This window comes from Mchenga conophoros, linkage group LG11 (assembly GCF_057382185.1).
Source record: "Mchenga conophoros isolate Kocher_MC1m ecotype Shallow Benthic linkage group LG11, M_conophoros_male_GT1.1, whole genome shotgun sequence".
Classification (NCBI taxonomy): Eukaryota; Metazoa; Chordata; class Actinopteri; order Cichliformes; family Cichlidae; genus Mchenga; species Mchenga conophoros.
Window position 1 is genome coordinate 25,134,212 of NC_140536.1, and position 17,890 is coordinate 25,152,101.

Sequence of the window (17,890 nt, forward strand, 5' to 3'; positions counted from 1 at the left end):
GTGAGATGGGGAAATATTACCATGAAATTACGCAGAACGTTTATCATTGTGGTCACAGTCACTGGTTTGGAGGAGAGTACCTTGTAAGAGTACATATTGCTTCCACTGAAGGTGTGGCTGACCTGTTTGAGCTATTTGATTGCTCACATGTGTATCTCTTAAAATGGCAACTAAGTGCATATTTGTCACTGGTCTTCAGTAACTGTAATAGTAATGCTCACGTTCAATAATTCACAAATCAGACATATTATATATGTAAAGAAATAAAGACAAGCATAATGTGTCCCCTTTGGGAAACAAACAGGTCTAAGAATCTGATCCAGTACAGGAGGACGGTTGGTGCAGAGGTTGTGGCTGAGAGGCAGTGTGGAAGATGTACAGTACCTCCTAGTGGAGTGCCAAAACAGCATCCCACCCCCACGGCACAGCCAACAGTCAGTATATCTGTGTAACCATAAGGGTTCTACTGACACAGAAAACAGAGAGGGAGGGGGGGGGGGGGGGGGCGGGAAGGTGGAGGGGTGAGTCACAGAGTGAGGGATGAAAGGCAAGAGATGATGAGGGGTGGTGGTGGTGTTGGGGGGGGGGGGGGAGGACAATAACAAGAAACATGAGTGTTGACAGAAAGACAGCAGAGTGAGTCGGAAAGAGGGGGAGAGAAAAAAAGATCAAGGTGGTGAGGACAAGAGGGGGACACAGAGGGAGAAATGACAGAAAAGCAAATTGGAATAAAGTGAATAAATAATGTTCACTAGAGTGTGATTAGAAAAGTTATAAAGGAGGGGAAATTACACCACGAGGATATGAAGCAGAGGAGGCGCATGCCAGTGTGAGTATACAGACTTTGAGGAAGCAATTAAGCAATCAGGAAGCAAACCAAGTGGTCACATTGTCCTTGGAGACAGATCCCTGCAACTGATTGCAGACTGAAAATTGAAGGTAGCACACATGAAATACTTCCACTGATTATTCATGACCTTGAATGATGAGCTGCTGTTTAACTTTTTAGGATAGTTTTAAAGGAATAATCTGCAATTCTTGTCTTTCTGCTGAGAGTTAACGTGCAGTGAAAAGTATTAGCCCCCTTCCTGATTTCTTACCCTTTTTTTTGCCCATTTGTCACCCTTATGTATTTTAGCTCATCAAACTAATTTTAATATTATACAAAGATAACCCAGGTAAATAAAAAATCCTGTTTTTAAATGATGATTTCATATTTCAAGGGGAAAAAAGCTATCCAAGCACGCCTAGCAATTGTCCCCTTGGTTAAATAATGAATTAACTGTGATTACCCACATTTATGTTTTAAAAGCTGAGTTCAGAATGATATCATCATTTAAAAACTGCATTTTGTATGTACTCAAGTTATCTTCATATTCAAGTTTGTTTCATTTGCATGATCTGAAACGTCTATGCATGACAAAAATATAAAAGAAAGATAAATACTTTTTCGCAGCACTGTAGATGGAAAAATTTATGCCATATTTATATATGTATGCTAAACATAAAGCTTAAGCCAGCAGGCAGTTGAATTAGCCTAATTCAGTCTTAATGTACCTTCTAGCAAATACAGCTAATTCACAAGTTCTCATTAAATTTGTCTGAACCATATAAACGACTGACTGTGGGCTATTGTGCAGTAATTCAATTCAATTCGGTTTTATTTATTTAGCGCCAAATCACAACAAATGGGGCCTCAGGGCACTTTATATTATGAGGTAAAGATTCTCCAATAATACACAGATAAATGCGTAACAACATCAACATCGGGGATTCAAATTCAGTTATCCCAACTACATTTACAAAATCCAATATTCACCTGACATTGGTCACTTTTGTGGTGTTTAATGGAGCCTATTATCGCTCCATATTTTTATTATTGTACTCTGCCAGAGGGGTGCCACAGTTTTGTAGCACTGTCACCTCACAGCAAACAGAAAGACTACAGGTTCGAAGCAGCTGCAACCAGCAACAACTGGGATGGGCTCCAGCTTCCCTGCAACCCTTAATTGGATAAGTGGGAAAAAAAATGGATGGATGAATGAAGTCTACTAGAGCAGATCTTCATGACTGAGAGAGCAAACTAATCCTTATTTATCTTATTTAGCTGGCCCCTCAGCTCCTAAACAAGCCTCATTAGCTCCAATCCCCCTCCCTTTAAAGCAGCTATTTTTCTGATTTGCTACCATGTACAAACAAAAGGTTTGAGGAACATCATACTGTCATATTTTCATGACAGACAAGACAGAACAGTAAGTGCCCCCTTTAAAAGCCACCTCATGATTTAAGGAGGCATCCATACAAAACATCCATACAGGGCAATTTGATTATCTGCACAGTTGTCAGCAAAAACAAAGTGGATCTGCGCTCCATATTTGTTTTATTCTACATCCTCGGCCCTGACTGCTAATTTGTATTTCTTATCCTGACCTTTGCATCACGTCCAGTCAGAAAGAAAAGAAAAGCAGCTCTTCCGTGATTTTGCTTTCATATTTCCTAGAGTTTAAATGTGGATTGTGTCAGACTATAACCTTGTGAAAACACACTATGTTTCAGTAGCACAAAATGTATGCAAATGAAGAGCCAGCACCTTTAAAATATCCATTGCAGGTGTAGCATTGATACTGATTCTAAATATAAATGTTTGAATAGTGGTTTGGTTCACTTTCAAGTAGTGCAGCACACTGATGTGAGGCCAGTTTTAACCTCCAAATTAATTGTAACTGATGTTTCTTGATGAGGTCAAAGCCGACCGTAGACCTGAGGCCGAGCGAGCAGAGCGGGACTTGCCTCCGATCGGGGCACCGAAACAAGTGGCTACTCCTACAGCACACGCACACACCAGCAGGTCCTGGTTATGGGAGCCATTCTGGGTTAAAGGTCAAGGGTGAATGCAGAGATGAATGAGAAAGCCAAGGGGAGGGAAGGGGGGGGGAGGGAAAGAGGGAGACAGGGAGGTCACTGTTAATACACATGCCAGACATAACGGTCACACTATTAATACAGTGAGACAAACACAGACGAGGCGTGAGGGGGCGAACCAAAACAAAGACACGGGAGAAACGGGGAAGGGCTGGCGTGAGCTGGATGACAGAGACAAAACACAGCCACGGGGTTCCCACTTTTTCATTAGTGTTAAAGTTCTTTCAAAAATTTCAGGGACTCAAAAGTAGCTTCATTTAAAATTCTATAATTAAGGGTTCAAGTTCAAGGACCCTGATATGAATGCTCAACACTGACCTGTTGATATTACAGTTACAGCGTTCTGCTCTCCCAATCATCGTCTATCATGGTGCTATGATAACATTTAAGAAACAAAGCAAGGTTCTCAGGGATGTTGAGATAAATGGCACTAAATTTAAAATGAGATAATTGTACATATCTAGAAATACCTGAACTTTTTCTGTTTTTCAGATTTTAAAAAATAATGAGAAAAATAGTGGGAACCCTGTAATTACAACAAAGATGTCAGCAACACCATAAGTTATTACAAAAACACTGCATTCTTCATTTAAATCAGCATGTTGACTGTGGTCAGTAAAGAGATGGGGGGGTTGTGGGTAATGTAGTCGGCTTTGGTCAGGGGCTCAGCTTACCTCATAGACTCCAGAGAAGATGGACATGAATCGACTCAACACTGCGGCGCAGATGCTGGCAATGTGGACAAAGGGACCCTGGGGGTGATGGGAGGACATTACTGACACAGATATGAGTGACGTGTAATGTTATCTACAGAGACACAGAGTGCTGTCTGTAAAAACAGAGAGTCTAAACTGGGACATATTTTATCAGAACTGATAAATCACTGTGTAATTACTGGATGTGACACTTTCCATGCTACTGTAATAAGGAAAACAAATGTGGTTCTTTGCTGAGGACTGGAGTAATTTGCCTCAGTCCCGTGAGAAAAGGGCGAGAGGAACAACATGACAGAAGATGATTTATTACCCCCTCCCAGTTGGAGAGTGAGACAGAAAAAGGACTGAAGATGTGGAACAAGATGCTGAATGAGTGGGGATAGACACAGAAGCACACAAGTAGTAAGGAGGTGAAAATACGTGTTTGCTTCAGTGCTGGATTTAATGCAATGCAAAGCAATGGGCTAGAGTCTGTAGTAATACAACCTGTTAGCTTTGCAAACAATCGCTTATTAAGCTGTTTTTTAAATATGTGTTATTATTAACATATTACCACATTTTCCTTCTCTTTTGCAGTGAGGAAAGAATAATATTTTTCTACATCCCTGTGAATCCTTGGCATGCATAGTGGAATGTATCTAATCCTACAGTTGTGTTAGTGCTGTAGACTGATGCAGCTCCTGGGTCTGCAAGATGAAGCCAGTGCACAAGTTTCTTAAAAGTTCCCTGTTGTATAAAAGTCTGTGATAAACGGCCCTTTTTGCTCCTTAACCTCAGTAAACACCCATGACGCCTATTAGTAGATAAATCAGGTTTATGCCTTACACACTATTATCCAGCAGAACCTATGGTGAGTGCAAATATTAAGATCAGCTTTTGTGACGACAGACAGGGTGGATGTTACATTGCTGAGGTATTTGAATTATTATCATTGAGTGTATTTGAGCTGCCAAGGAGCTCTATGTCATATTTTTAAAAAACATCTGTAAGCTAAAACACTGGTAGTGAAGCAAACTGAGCAGATGAATGATGCTGGTGCTAAACCTGTCACTCTGAGGGAAATGAATAAGCTTGTTCCTGTTTTATGGTGGAGGAAATGCTGCCAGTACCAACTTGCTTTGAAATGAGGTAAAGTTAACATAGTCAGAAGTAGAGCGGTAGAGGCTGATCTACTCTAAAGAGTTTCCTCAGTCGGAAACACTGTAACACAACTGATCTTGTAATGTAACACGATAGTTTTTAAAGTAATGTTGCCTAACACGGGGGTTTACCTCTTTGCCCACAGGCATCCCACTGCCCAGGCCAGCGGTTAGGCCGATGACTTTAGCTATGAAGGCTTTAAGGGTCAGATATTCTTTTAAGACTACACCTCTCAGGATGGTTTTCAGCTCAGGGATACCAGAACCTGTATTTAAAAAACAGAGAGAGAAGTTATCATGTCAGTACTTTACAATAGACAAAATGAGAAAAAAGAAGCAAATACAGGAGGAAATATAATGAGAGAGGATAACAGAGGCTGACAGGTGATGGAGGGCTTACCGATGGCCTGCGGGGAAACCAGGTGACAGAAGAGCGAGGCGAACATGACAAGGATCATGGGATACGTAACCCAGGCGAGGTACTGGAGCAGTACATTGCCCTTAAGCTCCCCATGCACCCATTTATAGGCTGCAAGACAGAATAACAGTAGAAACAGAAAAAAACAAGAACAGGAAAAAAAGCACATTACACAAAGGAGCAGTGCAGAGAAAAACTGGAGATTTGAAATGGCAATAATCTCCATGACAGCTCTACCTTGCAGGCTCTTGGCACTAGCATAGTCCATACTCCAGCTAACTAGAGCCATAGTCAGTCCCAGAAGAACCAGGAAAATCCAGTCCTCTCCCATTTTTGTCACTATGTGGCGCCGCACACGAGCCAAACAATCTGGAACAGAGAGATAAAATCAAAGAGTCAGGGAGTCACTTAGTGAGATCATGGATGAAACAGATGCAGTAAATAAAGTAAATGTAGACTGATAAGTACAGATTAACTCAGTCAAATAGTCAACAAATGCAACATGAAAGATCACAAAGTCAAAGCAGTGTAATTATTTACACAGATAGAGGTGACACTCCTATAATATAAGAATCTCAATATTCCCTGCACTAACTCCCACTTGATACAAACTGCATATTTATTTTCCTTCTCAAAATCATTGGAATTGGCTGAAACAATGACGATGAGGATCCTGATTTGAGGGTCCCTCTAGGTCAGTTTAAAAAAACTCAGACAAAGCTGCAGTCACTCAAAATGTATTAAAGTCAAAATAGACATTACAGCAAAACCTAAAACAGCAGCAAGAAGGTCAGAGAGGAGACTCAACCTCCCTGACACCATGTCAACATAAATACACACCAACAGTTCAACTCTGTGCACATGTTCACAATACTGAGCACAACTCCTTCAAGTGCTTACTCTAAAGTCCCTCTTATGTCATAATCATCTGCATTTATAGCCTCCAAAATATAGCTACAAAATACCTTCTATACCTTAAGATTTGGGTAAATGTTTTGAGTCTTGCACCTTTAGAGATTTTCTTTTTATAACTCTGGGTAGGTTACATTTAGATACCCCATCGCAGTAGCCCTTAAGTTCAAGTGGTATTAAGTGCCTCGTGTAGCCTGATTAAACTACCGTGCTGCCTCATATTTTATGAGCTCATCATGTTGCATGTAAAATCATAATGTGCAAAGTAACCAGAAATTGAAACCATTAGACAAATGCAAAGCTTCACTCTTTGAAAAGTCATGTAATAAAACAACAAAGTGTGTGGAAGTGGCAAAGCAGCCAAATGTTTCCATATACATTTTCATAACCACATGCTGGTCACCTTGGCATTTGGAGTAGGGACGAGGCTTCTTGGTGGAGGAGGCATGGCTGTGATGCGACTCCAGGGTCACAGGGTGCTGATGATGATGCCGCCGGCCGTGGCCTTTGCGGCCTGTGGCTGCGGTATTGTCCCCTGCCTGTCTTCTCCATTGTCTCTCTGTCAGTAAACGGGCAGCCTCCCGTCGGGCGAAGTTTCCCAGCTGCTCCCTGTACTCTCCGTAGAGCTGTAACCAAGGGGACACACTGGCAATCACTATGAAACGAAAAGCACCCAGTCGAGAAATCATGTGTTTCTTGGGCTGCACAGAAGAGAAACAACACGCTAGAATGGAGAGGAGGGAGAGAACGAAAAACAGGCGAAATACCTCTGACAACTGAGACTTGGAAGAAGGATAAAACTGGATCTAGTGTGAAGAGTCTTGAGATAACGAGAAAGAGATGGGGAATGTGTGGCGTGTATGTAAGGGATACACACCAACCTGAATAGCCTGACAGACAGAAATAGACAAAATGGGCATAGAGATTGGAAAATCCCCGCCCTGAGCAAAGGAACGGTCTGGAAAAAAGCCAGAGGAAGATATTCGGAAAGAGAGGACATTCCACACGTTCCACTTCTGACTGCGTGTGCATTTTACACCTATGACTACACAGACACCTACACACATGCTGTCAAACACACACACATACATTCGGTCAGCTTGCACCGGACTCGTTAAAACTGTAGAAGCTGTAAAATACTGCAGATCCGGATGCAGCTATGGTGTGTGCAACTGAAACCTACAGATCACATGCATCCCACCACACAGCAAAGCAAGAAACTGAATCATACAGAGAGCTGGCTGCCACACATTTCTGTCTCATGTTCACACAGGAAAGGAGAGCGGCCACATCCAACCATGAGGCCCAACTAGGACAAAAGCTCGGCTAACTGAACATAATTATGTGCTGGTGAAATGAAAGAAAGGTGAGACAAAAATCCACATCTTCTCTAAAAGTCTTTACGTCTACAGAGCGCAAGTTCATTTTTCTCCAGTTCAAGTGCACACAAAAAACAGCCTCACATAACCAGTCCACTGCAATACATGACTCACTACAACCACATGACAACGTGACTGATATAGAAGTTTATAATTAATACATGAATATACCACATAGCAGGTGGCCAAGCAGTTACTGCTGGAGGCTTTTGAAAACCTTTGATGCCTCTAAATCGTCGAGGAGGTTATTTTAAATCTCACTAAACACCACAAACCACAAACTGTTATTCAGAACAATGCTGCACCACTAACAGCTTAATACTCCTGTCCTTCAGCCCCGTAAAACCTGAGCTAACAGCAGGAGAAACAAAGTATTGTCAGTTATTTGTTAATATGCAAAGAGCTGGTTGAATATTACCTCCTCAAAACGGGTTGCAAGAGTTTGCATCACGCGGGAAAACTTATATTTAAAGTAAGTTACATACAAGTTTTTCTGTGTGATGTGAAGATGGAAACTGATGAAAGTTTTTGCAACAGAAAACCTCTCCTGAGTTCTGCTGCGATTATTTCTTCCAAAGGTTATGTTTTTTGACAGCAACTGAAGGTACCGTCTTGTTTCTATCTGCATACACCCACTGGACACTTTATTAGACACACCTGTTCAGTGGCACAGGCAATGGGGATTTTATTTATATAATACATTTAATTCATTATATGTAAACTGAGTAGCACAAAAGATAAAAATACAAAACTCCATTTAGGTTTACAGTGCCTCAAGACAATGAAAACAGCGAAATAAAACATTAAAAAACGCAGGTGTAGACCTGTGTGAACAAAAGAGTCTTGAGTCTGTTTTTTGAATGTTGGCACAGATGTTACTGATCTCAGGTCAGCAGAAAGCTTGGAACAGGACTACAGGAACTGAAAGCACTCTCAGCTAAAGAAGCAAAACAGAGAGGTGGAGTGTGCGGAGGAGCTTTGTGAACATGTGAGATTACCATCTAAGATCAAACAGACTGTCAGTCTCTGACTTTTTGGACCAACAACAATATTTCTGTCTTGTCTCTGTTCAGTTCTAAAAAGTTTCGAGACAACCAGCAGTTGATGTCATTAATGCAGCTCATTAGCTAATAAACAGAGGTCAGATCTTCAGAGGAAACTGATAGGTACAACTGTATATCATCTGCATAAGAGTGGTAGGATATATTATGATTCGTTATGACAGTACCAACTGGGAGAATGTAAATTTTAAAGTCTGTGAAGGTTCTCAGTCATCCAGGTCATCGTAGTCAAAGGAGCTTTCAAAGAAAAGCGTCTGGACTTCTTTAAGTTGCTTGAAGACGTTTCACCTCTCATCCGAGAAGCTTCTTCAGTTCTGGCTGATTGGGACCCAAACCCAATTTCACACCTTGGCTCAGGCAATTAGAGGATCATCAGGGGGTCCTTTTGTCCCTCTGTGGGGGGAAACTCCCGCTAGGTTTAAATCTGGGACTCTCCACCATTTGACCTTAGAACTGAAGAAGCTTCTTGGATGAGAGGTGAAACGGCTTCAAAAAGGTGTCCAACCAGTACTAGCAAGGTGTATCTAATGAAGTGGCCAGCGAGTCTATAAGCACATAGGAGGATCTTTTCCTATCACTTTTTTAAATACAGAATTTAATTTAATTTCACACAAATGTCTGTCCAAGTTGTGAACAATGGAAGAACATAGTGAGGGAGATCTTTATAACAGAGAGGATGATTTTGTCGCTGAAATCTAAAGGAGGCACCTTTTTACATGAAAGTGTGGGAGAAATGCAGGACTGAAGAGGACTCAGATGGTTAGGCACTAAGATAATATATTATGAAATGTTAGATTATTGTTTATAAATTTGTTCAAATTTACTGAATAAATAATTAACAAAGAAAAAAACCCTCCATGTTTGTTGTTAGAGTTTTGTTCTGTTGTTCTGACGATGGAAACAACCTAGGTAAGGGGATTAAGTAAAAGAAATAAAACATATGACAAGAAAATAGAGCTGTGCTAAAAAGATATCGTACTGAAGAATTTTCTGCTGCAAGTAAAGATAAAACGGTCTCCACTCATGACACTGACATATCTTATTTTCCTTTCTTTGTCTACAACCTTAAAAATGAGGAATGAATCCGTCAGTGAGCTGTTTGTGATTGTTTATTGTCTGCACTACAAACGAATAAAAATGTTCTAATGTGAAAAAACATGTTTTTATTTCGGGGCAAACCAGTTTACCTTCACATTTTGCTGCTTTAAAGGCAACAAGAACTCACATACTTTTACAGTTCTTCAGTCTAGCAAAAGATCACAGAGGTCACTGCTGATTACTTTCTAATTTCACCGCCTGCAAATGTATCACACAAATAACAGTGACCTCTGTCATCTTCCGCTGTATGGAAGAACAGGGCAGGTAAACAAGCCGTATTTTCATACGTTTATTAAAAAAACAGCAAATATTTAACAATATGGTTTTACAATACAGGTTTCTTGATTTTATATGTCAAAGTACACAAATCAGTAAAATGATCAATCGGTAAAATGTTGGAAAAGAGAGCTACGAAAAGAAATAGAGATTCAAATTCAGTGCATGCATATGATCCAAAGTGAATTTTGAAGATTAGAGAAAGACAGCAGAGGGCTGTGTAATTAAGTCATGGCAGAGAAAACAGAAAAAAAGAATCAACCTCTGACGAGCTACAGCCTTCGGTCCTCATGTCTTTACCTGGTTCTCATCACCTGTCTGTTGCATGATGCTGCAGCAGCTCTGTCTCTGTTCTGTCTCCGTGTCCTGCACTGCACGCAAATTCACCACTGCACTACACATTAGCACCAAAGCCCTAATCCATCAACATCATCAAACAGCCGCTGGCACCAGACAGCATCAAAACCAGGGACAGAAACAACAGGAACCTGTGCACTGTTCATAGAGAGAGAGGAAAAAATGTGACCTCTCATGCCCTGCCTCAAGGAAAAGAGAAAAATAACTGCAGCACAGTTGATGATGTCTTTCAAGCTTCTTCTTCCTAGTGTCTATCCTTGTTGAATAGGTGTGTTGCGTATGAACACGGCTGACAGATCATGACCATTGTTTAAAAGATAATACCCAACCCACTCCCAGATTGAGCCTGGGACCCATTTAACATAGTTAGACATTTTTTATTCTACACTTTCCCTCAGTTCAAATGAGATCCAGGTTGCCTTGAAGCTGCTGATGGAGCCTCAAAATGAGCCGAGTGACCTTCAGATGTCTGATAAGATTTTTTTTTCACTACCACACTGTGAACCTCAAACGAATTACAAATCTCATGTTGTGTAAATATAATCTTTAAAAGTAAATATCTTAACATATTCCTCTTGTTTTAAAGTAATTATTTTTAATTAACTGGAATTATTACTCAGCCAAATCCCACTTAAGTATAATTTTACTGGTCTTATCACTTTCACTAAAGAGGTTGTGTTTCTGGCAACGTTTGTATGTGTGTGTGTGTCATTCTGCCTGTAAACACGAGAGCTCGAAAAGAGTTTAATGAATTCTGATAAAACTTTGTAGGGGTGCAGAGGGGATCCATTAACATTTGGCTTACATTCACCAAAGTCTTCAAGGTCAACTTGAGGATTTATTGGTCAAAATTCTTAAAAGTGTGGTGTTTACTGTCAACATATAGAAAGTACTGTGTAAGGATTTAAAATATCATGCCACATTTGACCTCTGACCTCTCATTCAAGATCAACAGATCGATCAAAGGGATAAATCAGTGATTGCTGCTATTAATTATTTAATTAATTAATTAAGTTTTATATCATCTACATAGTGCAGTGGATGCACCTCCTTCTTCTGCTGAGTTTTATTTGTTTGCTTGCTCAAAATCTCAAAAAGTCTAAAATCTTTGTTGTTTCAATCTCTTTATCTTTGTGTTTTATGTTAGTTTGGGGTTTTTGCATTTGTCTTCATGTCACAATCAAAAACAAATTCAACAAGTGTGAAAAGTTTATTCAAAAATGTCATATTTGGGCATTTTTGGACTATTAATAAAGAGAAATTCACGATGTCACTTTGGGCTTTTAATATTTCTGTCACAAACTGAGCCGCAGCTCCTGCATTGTCAGAAAGTCACCTGACTGTGAAATGGTGAGACATAAAGACAAATAAAAGGTGAGAGCAAGCACGTCTCAGCAAGACAACAATGCAGACTGACAGCGTGAGAAAGACACTGAAAGCCGCGATTTATTAATGTCAGGTGACTTTGCTGTTTTCATCCCTCAGCCTTATGTTTACACTGTTTCGCATAACCTTGCATGTTCATTACACACCGAATCTCACAATCAATCATCATCAGTAACCACAGTTTGTCCAACTTTCACATACTTTTTGCACATTTTCTGTTGCCATTGTTTGGCTCCCAAATGTGGAATGACCTTCCCACTCCAAGTCAAGAACACAAGGACATATCCCTGCCTCTCCAAACTCCTCTTCCTCCTTTTCCCACACTTGTTTACTCTCCATGAGATTCCTGCGTAGCTCTCCTTGCTTTTTTCTCGTTAATCTCCGCGGACACACGGACGTAGCCAGGCGTTACTGTACGGTCCTGACACATCTCGTTATTAATTTCTCGCAAGAACCCGAGCTTCTACTGTTGTTCTTACTGCAAGTCTCACGGGATGAAGGAAATCGGAAAAATGTAAAACATCACTCCCTCGGGTTTGTTAAGACTAAAAGCCTGTATTCAAATTACGCCGGTGAGCAGTCGCGAGCTTTTAATTTGTTCATGGATCTGTTCTGTACGAGTTGGCTCGAACAAGATATTAAATATTGTAAAATAAAAGAAGCTTCAAGTGTAAACAAAACAAACAGGTTTGCAGAGAGAAAGAGAGAGAGAGAGACATGGAGAGAGAGAGGTTCAGTCACAGTGAGAGCTGCTGATAGATGCAGAGGTTGAAGGGCAGTGTGACATTGAGAGTTAATTAAAAAATACAAGCATATTCCTGTGTCCCTTGTGAGGGAGCACTGCATATTCATAAATATCTGTGTGTGTTTGTGCAGGTTTCTCAGCGCACAGAGTCTGTGTTTGTGTCTTAAATGAACATTACGTGTGTTTGTTAAGTGTGTGTGTGTGTGTGTGTGTGTGTGTGTGTGTGTGTGTGTGTGTGTGTGTGTGGTGAGGCCTTACAACAATATAGCCCTGTCCTGTAGCACAAGGTTAATGATAAAACCTGACCTGCTCACTGATGGACAGATCAGCAGATTACCCCCCTTACACACACACACACACGCACACACACACACACACACACACACACACACACACACACACACACACACACACACATCCCAGCTATCACACACACTTCCACGAGTGTCTCCATATGCATACACTAATTAGCCAGCACAATAACAATTCCATGCCTCATCCAAACACTGTTCAAGCTGTCATTTTCTAATTAAGGCAAATCGAGGCAGCCAAAAAACAAAAAAACAAACTGTGTCTTACATGCGAGACCACACTTCATGTTACCACCAAGAAATTCAGAAAAATCAAACCAGTGAGGCCATTAAATCCTATCTAAACCTGGTTCATGTTCAATAAATAAAGGCACAACATGAAATTTAAAGTCGGCGAAAAGAAAACGGAAGCTAGAATTCAATTACTTTTGCATACATGCATTTCATCTTGCAAAAGCAGTTCACTATTTAGGGAGGAAATAGTGAGCCTTACCAGAAACTGATCGATATTCAGACCTGTCTGAAAAGTATTGATGCGCTCCCTCATCTTCTCAGCTCTTCCTCCTGCTCACTGTCTTGCATGTGTCCAACACTCAGTAATGCCTTCTCTGAATATCTGTCTTACAACTGTCCTTCCCTGTCTTTGCCAGTGTGAGGGACACGTACCTGCTACCTGCTTCCATACAGTGAAAGAGTGTAGTGACTCTTAGGTGAGTGTGCGCGCACACACACACACTAAAAAGGGAAAGCAGCAGAGGTTAATACAGACACTTGAAGCTTGACAATAAATTGTCAGCAGCTCTTAATTCAGCAGGGTAGATTCCCAGCCATGCAGCCAATCTGGCAGATTCCAGCAGCAAGATCATAAATGATACCCAGCAGGCAGGATGCAAGCTCAAGGCATGAAAATAATACCTGCTGACTGAGAGAGGACCATAAATATATTAACATTGTGTATGGATAATGCTGCACTGCTCTTCAAGTGCCTTCAGCATGAATGGCATGCTTCACTAAAGCCTGGCTGAGCCCCGGTACAATGTGCCATATCATGTTTTTATTCCTCTGTTTCTGTACACAGAAGCCTTTTTTGGTGCCATTAATTAATGCTTAAGTTACATACACACAGTAAACCTTACTGTAAAAGCACAAATTAGCTTCCTTTAATTATAAAATACAGCCTATAAAACAGTTTAATCTTCTATAAAATGTTCATTACAAACTCAAAGCGATTTCTTTGGTTTAAGTTGATGACCTCAGCTTCTGTTTTCCCAACTGTGGTACTTAAAATGGGTCAGTCTGGTGTTCTGTTCTGACCCAGCAATTCTCACGTGGTTTATGTGCCATTTGGGGAAGAGGCAGTCTGATTTGGGAATGTTGAGTTTGACGTGGCGATTTTATGGATTTATAAACTCTATAATTGTTATTCTGGATTAGTTTGTGTTTATGTGTTTACTCCAGCAATGCACTTCACAGATTAGTTAATAGCTTACTGTGAAGACACCTCTTGCTGCTGATAGTATCGTAAACAATGCCTTTGGAAACACACTAAATTACCCCAAGTTATGGTTTTCTTTTCTCTTCTGTTTGGAGAAGCATACGCGTTTTTGTACACATATTGCACAGATATGAACTGTGATGCCAGTATAGCCGCGATAAGCCGTGGATATCAGTCGGCTTCTATTTTGGGGAGCTGATGATTTATGATCCCAGCAGGAAGCAGTTTGTAATGTTCTTGAGATCTGGCAAAAACAAGAAACGTCAGTCAGTTTGGAGGGCTGTCGGGTTGTATTTAACTTGAACTGTGGTAGTATAGGATCCCCTATCATCACCAGCAACTACAGTTAGCCCTGCACTTTTATTAGTAGTTATTATTTTACCTGTTTGTAAGAAATATTTCACTTCATATGTGTAGTAGAAGACAGAATCCAACCACTCTTCTTTGCACAAGCATGTCCCAAAAAAAGACAGATGAAAGCAGATTTTTAATAGAGAACTAATGCACATCAGTCTGAAAAAATATTAAGCCGCTGTGAGTGTAATGGATGGCCTTCTTTTTCCTGATGTAAATATTTCAGGTATCACTCAGTATTTTGGGTATTTTATTCCTTATTAGAGAGGAAATTAGTGGAAAGAAGAGACGTGGTGGACTGACACTTTGACATAGTCTGACTGTGACTTAAATCCTTAATCCCGCCCCCTTTGATATCAGTTTGATTCATTGTTTAACATTTATTATTTGTTTACATTTGTTCTCTTCTGGGCAGTCTAACAACTCTACATTTGTGATTTTTAAAGGGGACCTGTAATGAGTTTTTTTTTGCAGATGTTCATATATGGCTGAAGTTTCCTGTTGTCAGATCAACATATGTCCAAGCAATCACTGTGAACCAAAGGGTCAGAGTTCAAAATATTCAAAAAGCTTGGTTTCAGGGGTTATTTTCTACTCTTGTTAGGTGAGGGCTGTGTGCGGACAGGGATAGGACCCAAGGTGCAGACTCCAGAGACAGATGTGAACTCAAAACCGCTTTAATGTTAAACTCAAATATAACATAACTGGAAACAATCAAAATAAACTAACACCAGATGACTGACAGAACACACAGCTTGGTAAACGGTAGATCACGACACGGACACAGAGAAACACAGGGCTTAAATACACAGAAGGAGCAATCAGGGAATGAATAACAGGAGGGAAACACAGCTGGGGCAAATCAGAACTGACGAGACAAAAGGAAGCGTAAACTGAACACACTGAGATAAGACAGAGACCTTCAAAGTAAAACAGGAAACACATAACACAGACTCACATGCAGGCACTACAGAGGGAACAGAGACGTGGGACCAGGGCAGACACAAACACTGACTGAACACGGGGATATAGGAACTAAGGATACACAGAGACGCGAACTAGACAAGGGGATACAGGTGATAGGGGAGACAGAGCAACTAAAGAAGACAGAGACATAAACCATAAGACAGAACTCAAAGAAACCAAAGACTAAAAAGTATAAATAATATAATAAACTCAAATACCCTGGGTCAACGACCCAGGCATCCTAACAACTCTTGGCTATGAAGTAGAGTGGATTTCCATAAAATCCCTTAAACAAAGGAGTAAAAGGGGCTAAAACAGCTTATTTCAGACAATAGTTGAACACTGGAGCGACATCAAAGTCCGGTATGAGTTAATCAAGGCTTATTGTGACTGAATTATGCAAAGCTACCCTGAATCTGAAATTAAAAATACAAAGTTGGAAAAAAGTACAATGGGTTTCTTTTAAAACTGATATATTAATAGAAATGTATTCATTTATTAGACAGAAAGCGTTTAAGTACCAAATTCCCACGAGTCCATTTTATGGAAGTTTGTTTTTGGGTTTATCTGAAAAGCTCAAGTTATGCATCTTGAAATTCAGAGTAATTAACTCAAAGTTGTAGTAAAATTTCAACATTAAAAAAAAGAAATTTAAACAATCCAGTGGTGGCAACAAGCTTTCATATTTTCAGTCACCAGCAGTATTAAATGTTCTATTTCTTGTGATTTTGGCTCCACTCTCCATAAGCAACACAATGTTTTATGATTTTCCACTTTCACACACCCATAAAGGTACCGTTACAGATCAGAAATCTGCGTTTATGAATTTCAGAAACACAAAAAGTTACTTTTTTGTCTATTTTTCCAAGCGGTCTCTCTTGCATCTGGACTCTTTGGAGACCTTTCACCTTTCTGCCTCACTCTTCACCCTCAAACTTTCCCGTTCACCAACCCTTGTCCATGTCCATCCAACCCCCCCACCCCTGAGGTGAAACCTTACTCGTCGATAAATTTAGCAGCAGTGTGATCCAACGTTCACTGACACACTTCTCCCCAGTTCTCCCTCTGCCTCTCTCTCTGACGCTGTTTGCCTCTCTTTCGGGCCATCTCTCCCAGGAGGCTTGTTGAACAGACAGATGGAAGGCTTTAACCTTTACACAAAACAATAACAAGCTATTGACACTATTTAGCAATGTGACATTTCACCTTTATGCTATGGAAGTAACATCCAACTGTTTAATTATTACATTAGAACTACCCCTGTAATTGAAAAAACGTGTCCGCATTATCGTATGAAATTTAATGGCTTAATCGTCTACATTGCAGTCATTCCAGCCCACGGGACATTTGGCAGGTGAACGTTATCCCTTTTAGTAGCCTGTAACATTTGAGACTTATGGGATCTATTTCACTGCTGTTGACATTCTCACAGATTGAGACTCGTCTCCTCACACAACCTCGCTTTTAACCTCATCCATCACATCAACTGTTACACACAACCAGATGTAAAAAGCAGGCACAAATATACACTGTGTGTGTGTGTGTGTGTGTGTGTGTGTGTGTGTGTGTGTGTGTGTGTGTGTGTGTGTGTGTGTGTGTGTGTACATCTTCACAAGCAGCGATTTGCTCTTGTCACTGTGGAAACGTCTGTCAGTGTGACAAGAGTCCACAGAGGGAGCTTCCTCTTTGGGAAAGTGAAGAGTCACCAACAGTTGTGTGATTTTAAATTAATAAACACTACTCTGCAAGGCCAGTGAGCATTAATTTTTGTGGGTGGATAATTTAAAGATCCATCACTTAAATGTCATTAAATATCACAGAAAACCAGATAAACAAAAAAGAAACTAAATTAATTCAAATCTTTTATTAGCTTTTGTCTAAAGTTGAACTTTTCTAATTATTATATTGGTATTTTTAAACTTCTCCATATTCTCTACCCTCATTGGACTGACAGTGCAAGTCTTTTGGTGTTGCCTGGGCTAAACTGTTGACTACACCTGATGAGGTGTGGATAAAGACATGCCCGAGGCCAAATTGAAGGGTGGACAGCATTTCTTTCCAGACATCCTCATGATCTCTTCACTGCCTTTTTAAAAAAGATTTTTTAGCTGAGATTATTAAGCAATTTAACAGAAAACCCATAGGTTAGTGGTTTCCACATTCACAGAAGGGTCCCTGGTTCAGTCCCAAATCCTTTTGGTTTAAGGAAATGCATTTGGCGTAAAAATCTGCCAAATTAAAAATTTGGTGCTAACTGTATTGGCGAATCATTGCGAATAAGGAAGCAGCTTAAAATTGCTTTTATTCCTAAAAGCTCTGGTCAGTCCGCACACTTTTGTGCCAGGAACCTCCAGA

The 17,890-nt window shown here is 40.3% G+C and overlaps 1 protein-coding gene across 2 annotated transcripts in view; it reads right to left on the reverse strand.

The window, feature by feature from the left end:
- clcn1b (chloride channel, voltage-sensitive 1b) overlaps positions 1-17,890 on the reverse strand; it is a 32,524-nt gene that overhangs the window by 12,349 nt on the left and 2,285 nt on the right. The window contains exons 1-7 of one of the 2 annotated variants that reach the window (XM_085291799.1): positions 13,214-13,279; positions 6,511-6,733; positions 5,433-5,564; positions 5,178-5,306; positions 4,910-5,043; positions 3,597-3,674; positions 385-463 (exon numbers count right to left, since the gene is read on the reverse strand). In XM_085291799.1, the coding sequence (XP_085147925.1) occupies positions 385-463; positions 3,597-3,674; positions 4,910-5,043; positions 5,178-5,306; positions 5,433-5,564; positions 6,511-6,733; positions 13,214-13,267 (829 nt within the window). In that variant the 5' untranslated portion in view covers positions 13,268-13,279. Of the gene's footprint in view, positions 1-384; positions 464-3,596; positions 3,675-4,909; positions 5,044-5,177; positions 5,307-5,432; positions 5,565-6,510; positions 6,734-13,213; positions 13,280-17,890 lie in introns of those variants that run through there. The other variant, XM_085291800.1, reaches the window with a different exon arrangement.